This window comes from Rhincodon typus, chromosome 6 (assembly GCF_021869965.1).
Source record: "Rhincodon typus isolate 14 chromosome 6, sRhiTyp1.1, whole genome shotgun sequence".
Classification (NCBI taxonomy): Eukaryota; Metazoa; Chordata; class Chondrichthyes; order Orectolobiformes; family Rhincodontidae; genus Rhincodon; species Rhincodon typus.
The window spans coordinates 27,501,827-27,513,590 of NC_063337.1; the positions used below are offsets into that span (position 1 = coordinate 27,501,827).

General features: G+C 39.2%; 1 protein-coding gene across 2 annotated transcripts in view; it reads left to right on the forward strand.

Annotated features, from left to right (window-relative positions):
- Positions 1–2,966, forward strand: part of dclk1a (doublecortin-like kinase 1a) — a 318,233-nt gene extending 315,267 nt beyond the window's left edge. For both annotated transcript variants that reach the window (XM_048597930.1, XM_048597931.1), the window contains one exon: positions 1,814–2,966. In XM_048597930.1, coding sequence (XP_048453887.1) covers positions 1,814–1,978 — 165 coding nt within the window. In that variant the 3' untranslated portion in view covers positions 1,979–2,966. The remainder of the gene's footprint in view (positions 1–1,813) is intronic.
- The last annotated feature ends 8,798 nt before the right edge of the window (positions 2,967–11,764 follow it).

An 11,764-nucleotide genomic window follows, 5' to 3' on the forward strand; every position in this document is an offset into this window, starting at 1 on the left:
ACCCAGATGCTTCCATCAAGTTGGGATGTCACTGTCAAGACCATTGATTTGCCATGAAAATTGGCTGGTCAGCTCTTAAAATTGTTTGAATAGAGCTTGACCTAATGAGCTTTCTCGCTGGTAAGGATGGGAAATCAGGAATCGTTGAAGCTGACCAATCCCCACAAAATGCATCGAGCATTAAATCTCAGCCTTTTTGGCTACCTTCATTAGAAGAAGGGACAAATTTCATACCAGAAATGGAGGATAACCAAGGGCTAATATGCAGGAGGAACTTAAGATACTTAATTTCTGCAGACAAAAAAAGAGAAATTTATAGAACTAGAATCTGACAAATCCCCACATCCAGAATGCTTAGGTGCTCATGTCCTGAAGGATGTAGCTGCAGTGATAATGAATGCCTTGGTTACGATTTTACAAAATTCTCTAGATTCTAGTGACCAGTGGAGCATCACAAAGATCAGTGTTAGTGCCTTAGCTATTTAAAACCTATATTAATACTTGGATAATACAAACTGATGGGGATGTGAACTATGAGGAGAACTAAAAGAAGCTGCAAAGAGATGTAGGCAGGTTGAGTGTTTGGACAGCAGTGTAATGTTGGGATGTGTGAGGCAAACACATTGAATGTGTTTACTGATTTTTATTTTTTGGAGGTGATCACTACTGCACCTTCACAAATCAGAAATAAGATATGCATGTGGCAATAAATTTATCAAGAATGAGAACATGAATATCTATGAACACTTTAGCTTTAGTGGTTAACCAATGTTGCCTCACTCTGTAAATTTCACATGATCAACTTTGTTTCCCATTTAGGAAGCATAGAGAATATTTTATATGCAGTTTTGAAAGTTCATGGTGAATGATTACGTTAAAATATATTTATATTAAGTGGGGTAGTGCAATTTTATTACTGATTTAGGATTGCATTCCATGGTTCAGTCTGTTCTTTTCCATGCAAATAGAAAACCAATGGTCATGCCTACATTTTATGATTATAATCAGCATGAACAGTGATTGAATAAGTCAAATTAAGTTTTTATTTCATGGAATTCCAGGATATTTGCTGTTGTTTTGGGATCGGAGTATGCAAAATAAACAAACCAATCTCCATGGTAATTATTCTAAATGGAAGGCTAGAACTACTTTGAACTCTAAATATAAATAATGACCAATTGAACTAAGTACTAAAGGTTAATACATACCATAACGCTTGCAAAGAGTCAACATTTGTAAGAATGGGGGTTGGGCGTGGAGGGGCAGAAGGAAAAACTGATTGAAAAATTAATCCTTTTTCTTCAAAGAGAGCAACTTAAGGATTTTATGCGATTTCCAACCTCACTCTAACAGAGCTCCTAGTATTCCTGCATTTTAGGCATGCATTTTAATGAATGGCCCATAACATGGAAAAGCCTTGAGCTAAAAACCTTGAGCTTAAGCTTTTGCAATATATTGGGTGCAATGAATAAGGATCTGATAATGAGGTGAAACTGGATTTACTTTAGCATGAATTTCCCATTTCAGAGCCAGTGCAATAAAATTACTTTTTGCGTATTGGGAAGCTAACTTGAACAGATAGGTTCTGCAAACATCATTTTATAGTGAATGAGGTTTTGCAGAATATGACAAATGCCAATGCTTCTAAAATTACAAGTTTAGAAATATGAAAATTGTGAAATATCCATGAATGAAGCATAACAATGAAAAATATATTTAAGTATTATTGTAATATTGTTTAATATTAGATTATGTTCCTAAATTTGCTCCAAACTTGATTTTTTTCTCATTTACTATTTTATGACCCTGACAGACCACCGCTCTTGATAAGGAGAGGCAGGTTTTCCGAAGAAGATGCAACCAGGATGTGAGGAGAAGCTACGTGGTACAAACTAATGCACCAGAACACAACTCTGAATCTGAAGATTACTCACCAAGCTCTTCTGAGACTGTTCGCTCACCAAATTCTCCCTTTTAATGAATCCTATTCTCGTTACCAAGCTCTAATTGCTTACTGCAATTTTATAAATCATTTCTTAAGAAATAATGAATGTTTAGTTAGTCAAGCTAGGACAATGTTGCACTGATATATGAACAGTATTGATTCTAGCATGGTTTAATGGACAAGCACAAGGCATGTGAAGGTGTAGGTGAATCCAGCTGCTTTGCAATTCAGCCATTGTCTGTATTCTTAACCATTTAGGCGCTGTGTTTTCCTTGCATCATAAAGCACATTAACGTTCTCTGTCTCTGACCATCTCTCTATATCAAGAAATCAGTTTGCTATGGTGCAAAAATGCTACTGTTGTTCAAAGGATTCTGAATTTCTGCAAAGTCAAAATATTTGCCAGTCTATGAATCCTGAATTCTACAATATAATCAGTGAGCATTGCATTTCCTTAAAGAACTTTACCTTTCTCTTGATTTTCAAATTAAGTTGTAGCAGTTTAAAAGAAAACAGTGCTATTGTAAATTATTAATAAGCAACCTGATTACTCCAAAATCTAGTATGACAAAACTCTGTTTGAACAGTACTTGACACAGAGCATAGAATGGTGAGATAGGTGACTAGGATCGTATCTGTGTGTACCATCAACAATCACTGAACAGCAGTATTGTATGATATTACAAATGAAGTAAAGCTCCACAGTTTGATATTTAGTTCATTAGAGAAGTAATAAAATTTATGTTAGAATACTTGTATCAACTGTGTAAAACATCCTTAAAGATGGAAAACTTTCACGTGGATAAACTTCTACAATTTTAAATAATTTCTTCTATGTCTCAGGCACCCAAACCTGGCATTAAGAAGATCTTTCCTACAGACTATTTTGTAGAAAGTGGTGAAAGTTAACTCATGTGAAATGTCATTGCTTTACAGTAGTCATCATGTGACTAAGTGTGGTGCATACTATAATAAATAAATAAGCCAAATCTGTGAATAAATGATTTATTGATAACCTTAATCATGCATGTTGGTTAATGTGTTGTTTCTTATTCATCAGTAGATGAAATTGCAAAGTATATTTCAGTTTTTATGACTTTGATTGTATTATTGTAGGATGTTCACTTACATATCTATTGAAGCTTTTTCTCACCTGATCACTTTTAGCATTAGAATGTGTTCGAGAACTCTTTTATTGTTTGTAAACTTTAATCTGTGAGCAGCACATTTGAATTACTAAAATAAAAGCAAAATCCTGTGATGCAGGAGGTCTGAGGTGAAACAAAGAGAAAGTACTGGAAAAACTCAGCAGGTCTGGCAACATCTGTGGGGAAAGAAACAAAGTTAATGTTTCACATCCAATATGATTCCTGAACTCAAGGAAAGTCATATTGGACTTGGAATTAGATATTAGATTCTGTGCTGTAACCATTCTATTATTCAGTTTGAGCCTCAATGCCAGCAGTTATTCTTAGGGAGGGACAAGTTGCAAAATCAAAGGGCCTATACTGAAACAATCAGCTGCAATCAACTCAACTCAAAACAGCATCCCAGCTGAAATCTTCTTTGGACCACACATACACTGCAACACCTGCCAAATGCTTTGAGGTGCATAAGACAGTTTGGATCTTACTCAGGGAAATTAGCCTTATTTGAACTTCCACCGAGACATAAAATCCACCTCCCCCTTTGACTTTCCTTTTCATTATCAAAAATCACACGACACTAGCTTATAGTCCAACAAGTTTATTTGAAAACACTAGCTTTCAAAGTGTTGCTCCTTCCACTATTAAACCTGTTGGACTATAACCTGGTATCATGTGATTTTTGACCTTGTCCAACCCAGTCCAACACCAGCACCTCCACATCATTCCTTCCCATTGTTAGTAATGGAAAATGGATGGCTTCTACAATGACCAGTTCATAATTTCTGATGTCAGATCTCAAATGTTGGGTGAAATGCTATTTAAAAATACAGACAAGATACAGGTAAAGATGCTCTGAGAGAATACTAGAGAAACCTTTGGCTAAAACAAAAGTGGCAATCTAACAGAGAGGAATTCTTTAAGTTGAGTAGAGAAAAAAAACTGGTCTGTGAATCAGTAACTACAGGACACTATTTTAAAATTGTTACCCAAACAATGAAGGCAGGTGTGAGGAGACATCTTTTCATACAGTGTAATAAAATATAAAAGCAAATGTAAAATGATATTCCAGAAATATTGGTGAAGCAGAAGTCAAAAAAACAAGTGGCTAAATATTCAAAAAACGAAAAATATATAAATGCCAAGGGAAAGATCAAGAAAATGAAAGAAAGTGAATAGCTCTTGCAGAGAGCTGGCACAAACACAATGTAATTATTTATCAGTCTACTTCCATCAAACTAAATGATTCTGCTGAACTGCAGAGAGCATTCAGAAATCAGAATCTGTGAACTGTATATGTAAGTATCAAAGACAAATAATCCATGAGAATAAGTATATTTTGAGTTAAATAAATCAGTCAGCAAGATGAAAATCTTTAACTTGTTTACTACCAGCTGTCTAACTGAGCAGTAATGAACACAGCACAGCAGCTGGAGATAGAGAATGCTAGGACTCAAACAGGCAAACTGTCGTGAAGTCAATAGACTCGTGTATGATTTTTACAGATGTTGGTGACTAATTCCCTCTGCACATTTCAAAGTAGATTTACTAACTATTGATAAATTGTTACTTATTATTTCTCGGAAAAGTATTCATTTCTGAAGCTAATTTTTAAAAAAATTAAAATCATAGGAAATGAGGAAGTAGAATTAACTCACTGATATTTCTAAGAAAGGACTTAGACCTACCTTGGCTTCAAGAGTTATTTAATCTCCAAAGAAAAAGGATCAATAAAAGGTAAAAGTTTCAAGCATATAAATGTATGAGATTATTCCATAAACACCAAAAGGTATTAAAGTAAAACCGTTTATCCATCTCACATTCCAAGCTGGATCATTTAAACCTTACCATTCACATTCCAAAGATGAAAATTCTATGGTGCCCTAAATGTTACTTCATTTTAAGTATATATGCAATTATAACCTTAAACATCCTTCCCTATTCTCAAGTAAATTTTCAATAAACAATTTGACATTATCAATTAATGGTGACATTAACATTATAAACTTAATTAAAATGTCTACTATTCCATAAATGTTTTCTGTTTCTGTTTTTTCTTAAATACAAGGGTTTTATTAACGTAGTTGAACAAAGATAATTGGAGAAAATATCATATTAAGAGTGTTGGGAGGGGCAAATGGAGCAAAATGTTGAATTAACAGCTGTAAGCACTATTTCCCAACGCTTCTATGGCATTAGCAGTTTTGGGACTTCCATCTTGACTTCTGTAGCAAAAGTATACAATCTAAGTTGTTGGAATTCTGTGTAAACGGTGAGTCGCATGTTCAAGATCAGACAGGAAGAAATGTTTTGACTTTGCAGACACTTGGGTTTTATAATGCTGAGTTAAATTAATTATATGATAAGAAAACATTTAAGCAGAGGTGGTTGGGGATCAACAATTTCCACTGTCTATTTATTCAAGTTTTCACACACAAAATCAGTAATTCTTCCCACTGAGCGCCTCAAACTGAAACCAAGTCTGGCTATTTAAATAAATCATGGTCATATCAAAATACTGAAATAATGGTATTGTTAAAGATGACCCTGGTTCTCTGCAATGGCTTAATTTATTGTAAAAGTGGTCATGATATTTAAGTTCTTTCTTTGAAGTCAATAATGTTACACTAGTAATTTCTCTGTGTATTTACTTATGCTCCCACCATATTTTTGGCACCTTAGGAGGTTGAAAAGCAACCTGAGAAAAGTTTATAAAATAATGAGAGGTATAGGTGGAGTTAATGGTGGTTGTCATTTCCCTAGGATAGGGGATTTCAAGACTAGGGGGCACATTTTTAAGGTGAGGAGAGAGATTTTAAAAAGACACAAGAGGCAAATTTTTTACACAGAGGGTGGTTCGTGTGTGGAATGAACTTCCTGAGGAGTTGGTACAATTACAGTGTATGTGGGTACACTTACAATGTTCAAAAGACATTTGGATAAGTACATGAGTAGAAAAGGTTTGAAGGGCTATGAGCCAGGAGCAGACAGGTGGGACTAGATTAGTTTGGAATTCTGTTCAGCATGGACTGGTTGGACCCTGCTGTATGACTCTATGAGGGGCATGGATAGGGTAAATAGATAAGGTCTTTTCCTTGGGTTGGGAAGTCCAAAACTAGAGGGGATAGGGTTAAGGTGAGAGGGGAAAGATTTAAAAGGGACCTGAGGGGCAACTTTTTCATTCGGAGGATGGTGCGTGTATGGAATGAGCTGCCAGAGGAAGTGGTGGAAGCTGGGACAATGACAACATTTAAAAGGCATCTGGGTGAATAAATGAATAGGAAAGGTTTAGAGGGATATGGGCCAAATGCTGGCAAAAAGGACTAGATTTATCTAGGATATTTGGTCGACACGGATGAGTTAGACCGAGAGGTCTGTTTCTGTGCTGTATGTCTCTGTGAGAATGGTGCAGTTCAAGTGTTGAATTAAATGCCCCTCCCACGGCAGACTGGGAGCAAGGGTGTTTGTGGTTGTGTAGGGTGCGGGGGCTGGAGAGGGGGCTGGTTGATGCATATAATGGGGTAGAAAAGGTGTGGATTTAAGAGTCCTCTTACTTTCCCAATTCCACAATTAATTTCAGGCTGAGAAGGGTCAACAACAGCCTCCTTGCCTGTTTAACAGTCTCCTTCCACCACCATTGATATTTCCTCTCAGGCATCAAATGCCTAAAGGCGTGATCCACTGTTGGCAAGGGAGGAACTCACTGGAAGCCATGCTGGCCTTTTTAGACATTCCCTGCCACCTCCTTACCCACCCTACTCACATGTCCTCCAATGCACAGGACTGAAAAAGTAATTCAACAGTTATGAGTTCAATCCTGTAATGGCTAGATTTGAAATTGCATTCAAGTAACCTGAAAGTCTGCAAATTATTTCTACAAAAATAACCATAAAACCATTAGCTAATCTTAAGGGTCCATTAATACTCATTAAAATTCTTCAGAGAAGGCAACACCACCGTACGTATGACTGCAATCACGTTAAATTGTTTACGCTTAAAGCACTCAGAAATGGTTTGGCAAACGTTGCTGAGGTTGTGCACTGAACAACAAGCCCCCACTATTCCCAGAGTCAAAGCTTTAAAATGCATACAAAATTCCTGAATTTACGTATCTTTTAGACTCAGGTTGACAAAAAGCATGGACCTGCAGTTAACAAACATGACTCTTCATCACAAGTAATTAGATCTAGTGACGGGTAAACAGTTCCTAACCATTAGCATGTAACTTTACTGATTAAACCTTACACTCTCTCTTTTACCCAGATACATACAGACAACTTATACACATACACACATACAGTGTGATGGAAAGGAGGAAAGATTGGGAAGACTGCTCAAAGGTTCCTGTGGTGATTCATACGATTGATGTGCTGGTCAGAATGCCACTTCTCAGCCATCCTTCTCTAGATTCTTCCACAGGTTTGCAAGAGGCACAGGGTGACTGTATCAATTATAAAAGCTCTCTGACCTACTAATTAAATGTCACAGTTTACTGCAATTGCTGAAGGAAAGATAAACTGGGTTTCTTCATGCTTATAGTGGCTTTTACTGCAGAGAATGGAGAAAGCGCCTGAGCTGGTGGAGATCTGATTACTATTCTACATCTTTTTCATAGCCCCAAGCTGTTGACGACCAAATCCCCAAAATCACCCTGCATCACCTCTGTGCTGTGCATTCACTCACTAGTGACATCTCATCATTTTTCTCCCACTTGAGCCAACACTATGGCTGTGCCTTCTACTTTCATCTGACATTATCTCTTCATTCCTTTCATTCCTGAAGAAATAGCCCACAACAGGGTAAAAAGAGCCAGGATGGATCATGGGATACCCAAAATTCAGTTCTTCGTCTGCTATGAGGAGAGGGTCATGACCCTTACCAGCAAGTATGGATGGAGATGCTGAAATATCCATGTCTTGGCAACCAAGTAAGAAGTATCATTTCTTGCTATGTTACTCTCCCAGTACCCCAATGATGAGATATTTGTAACATGTTGCAACTTCTGCCCCTTTTAAGTAATGCATTCTCTCTTCTGTCTTCTGCAGCTATCTATGGCTTTGCCTGGTTTCCGTGGTCAAGTGGATGGCACCTCAAGCTATCCTATTTTCCACCTCTGTGGGAGATAGTGTGGATGCTTCAGACGATGCCCCAGCAAGGTTCTCTCCTGATGAGCACATCACTGTCACATTTCCTCGAGTGGTCAGAGAGAAACGCCCCAGGTCACTGCTGCTCAGGGGACTGCCAGCAACCAGGCACCTGTGCAACCCCAGACAGGAGATACCATGGGGAAGCATTTTTAATCTGTGACTTCATTGATATGCACAAGCTAAAACAGGAGCAGCAGGCAGGCTTTTCGATGGCACTGAGCTAACTGACACAAATGTTGTGAGACTGCAGCAATGCTGTTAGAACCATGCTGCCTCTGGCATGTGAGTTTTTGGCTGCCTCCTTGGATGGGTAGACAGTGGCTATGGAGTGCCAGATCCAGTGTTCTCAGAGTCTGGTGGTTACATGCACAGATTTGCTCTCCAGAGGTTTAATCTTTGGTGTTCACCACCAACAGCAAGGCAACAGGGGGTCAAGAGACGTTGAATTCACTACAGTTATGCCTTCCTCACAAGGTGATAGTGCAGTACCAATGGAAGCTGAGGAACCACACACAAGTCGCCCAGAAGTTTTCTCCCACGACACTCTAGAGGGGGCTGGGCTTTCCACATCTCCTCTGTCTACAGCCCTCAATCTTATGTGTGTTCCTCCTGGGAGGATGCAACTGCCTCCAGGCAGGACAGACTCAGCAGATCTGGTCCCTCTGTCATCAGGCTTGCCTGACCAAAACTCCAGAGCCAATTGGCTCCTCCGTAGGGTAACAAAAACAAAGTTGCTGGAAAAGTTTAGCAGGTCTGGCAGCATCTGTGAAGAGAAAAATGGAGTTAATGTTTCGGGTCCGGTGACCCTTCCTCAGTCCTGACCCGAAACGTTAACTGTTTTCTCCTTCACAGATGCTGCCAGACCTGCTGAGCTTTTCCAGCAACTTTGTATATATTCCTGATTTACAACATCCGCAGTTCTTTCAGTTCTTCCATACGGTAAGTTGCCTTCCCCCTCCAGCTATGGAACCACTGAAACATAGAGAGAAAAAAAGATCTCTGAGGGCATATTAGTAGTACAGGTGTCATGTCACTGCAAATACATTATCACTTTTGTAAATATATGTTGATGTTTCTTCATCAGATGTATAAGCAAATGTCTATTTAGCCATAACCACAACACTGGAGGTGTAGACCTAGCCATCGTTAGTGCAGTATGATGTTTGATGGGCCAAGGGTGTGAAGTGAACAGTTTCTGCATCATGTATATAAATGGCAGATGATTGATACTGTGGCAACTGTTATCAAGCTTTTCAGGTGAGTCTGGTACATGTCTGCTGTCAATGTCAATGGAAATGAAGTTCATGTGGGTGCTACCCATGGAGTGATGGGTATCCAAATTGAGGATCCGGAGGAGCTGGAGTCATTGCTGTTTGTTATCCATATCAGTGAATTAGATGAGAATGTACAAGGCATGATTAGTAAGTTTGACACTAAAATAGGCGGTACCATGGACAGTGAGGAAGGTTATCAGACTTGGCAGCAGGATCTTGATCAGCCGGGGAAGTGGGCTGAGAAGTGGCAAATGGAGTTTAATATAGGTAAGTGTGGAACATTGCATTTTGGCAAGCTAAATCAAGGTAGGAGTTTCAGGGTGAATGGTAGGGCCATAAGCAGTGTAGTGGAACAGAGGGACCTTGGAGTTCAGGTGCACGGTTTTCTGAAAGTGGATTCACAGGTAGATAGGGCAATGAAGGAGGCTTTTGGCACACTGGCCTTCATCAGTCATGGCATTGAAAATAAAAGTTAGGAAGTTATGCTGCAGTTGTACAGGATGTTGGTGAGGCCGCATTTGGAGTATTGCGTTCAGTTTTGGTCATCTTGCTTTAGGAAGGATGTTATTAAACTGTAAAGAGTGCAGAGGTAATTTACAAGAATGTTGCCAGGACTCAAGGGATTGAGTTATAGGGAGTGGTTGGACAAGCTAGGACATTTTTCTTTAGAGTGTAGGAGACTACAAGGGGATCTTATAGAAGTATATAAGGTCATGAGAGGCATTGATAGGGTGAATGCACTCAGTCTTTTCCCCAGGATTGGGGAATTGAGGAATAGAGGACATCAGTTCAAGGTAAGAGGGGAAAGAATACATAGGAACCTGAGAGATAACTTTTTTACACAGAGAGTGCTATGCATATGGAATGAGCTGCCAGTGAAAATGTTTGAGGAAGGTACATTACCAACATTAAAAAGGCATTTGAACAAATACATGGTTAGGAAAGGTTTGGAAAGACATGGGCCAAGTGCAGGGAAATGGGGTTAGCGTGGATGGACATTTTGATCAGCATGGATCAGTTTCGGCCAAAGGACCTATCTTCGTGCTGTAAGACTCTATGACTCTGACTTTCATGTCAGGAAATCTCAGAGTCTAGTTTCTGACTAGCACATAGGAGAATGGGAAGCTGCATATTAATAAGACAAGATTCAATGGCAATGAAGGTGATAACAAGTGATAATCCATCAAATAGGCCACTAGTTGCTCACTGGTGAGAATCTCATCACAACGTCCAACACTCAGTTGGAAAATGCAATGTTTTCATAGATCATAGAATCCCTAGTGTGGAAGCAGGCTCTTCAGCCCAATAAGTCCACACCAACCATCAGAGCATCCCACCCAGACCCATTTCCCTATAACCTACCTAATCTAGGCATCCCTGAATACTACGAGCAATTTAGCATGGCCAATCCACCTAGCCTGCACATCTTTGGACTGTGGGAGGAAACCCATGCAGACACAGGGAGAATATGCAAACTCCACACAGTCGTCTGAGGCTGGAATCAAACCCGGGTCCCTGGCGCTGTGAGGCAGCAGTGCTAACTGCTGAACCACTGTGCCGCCCCATAAAGGAGAACTGGAGCTCCCTGACCAGCAAGTCTCCCTGACCAGGAATGATTTCAACATTATGAAAATCCTTGCTGAACATCTCACATGATTTATCCCAAATTTCCAGCCATAGCCCATGTTGTTTGAGGGTTGGGAAGTTCCCACATTGCAAGCTTCAATGCACATTACATTAACCTACTGCTTTTTCGTTACCTGGTTAAGTGTTAACTGTTGTCTTGAGTGCAGTTATTTCACTAATTGTCTACCAATAGTCCAGTGCCATTTGCATATCGAAAGAGAATTTTTAAAAAAGTGTCTTCTGTTATCTATCTCCAAAATATTTCTAAAGCCTAGGTACAAATCTATATCCAATTAAAGTTTTGCTACAAAATCATTCAGAGCCACTTCTTTTCCGTAGTTATCTCCAACAATTGTTCCTTTACCAGGTATGAGAAACTTTAGTTATAAGAATAAATTGGAGACATTGGAATTTGTCGGAGAGGGAAACGCTGAGGGGAGGTCTGATAGAATTTTCAAAATCATGGCGGGGTCTGGACAGAGTTGAAAACCAGAGGGCAAAGTTTTGAAGTGTTTTACAAAGGAAGAAAATGTGAAGTGAGAAAAAGTTCTTCACACAGCAGGTGGTTCAGATTTAGAATGCACTGCCTGGAAGTGTGGTAGAGGCAGGATCAATTGAGGCATTTAG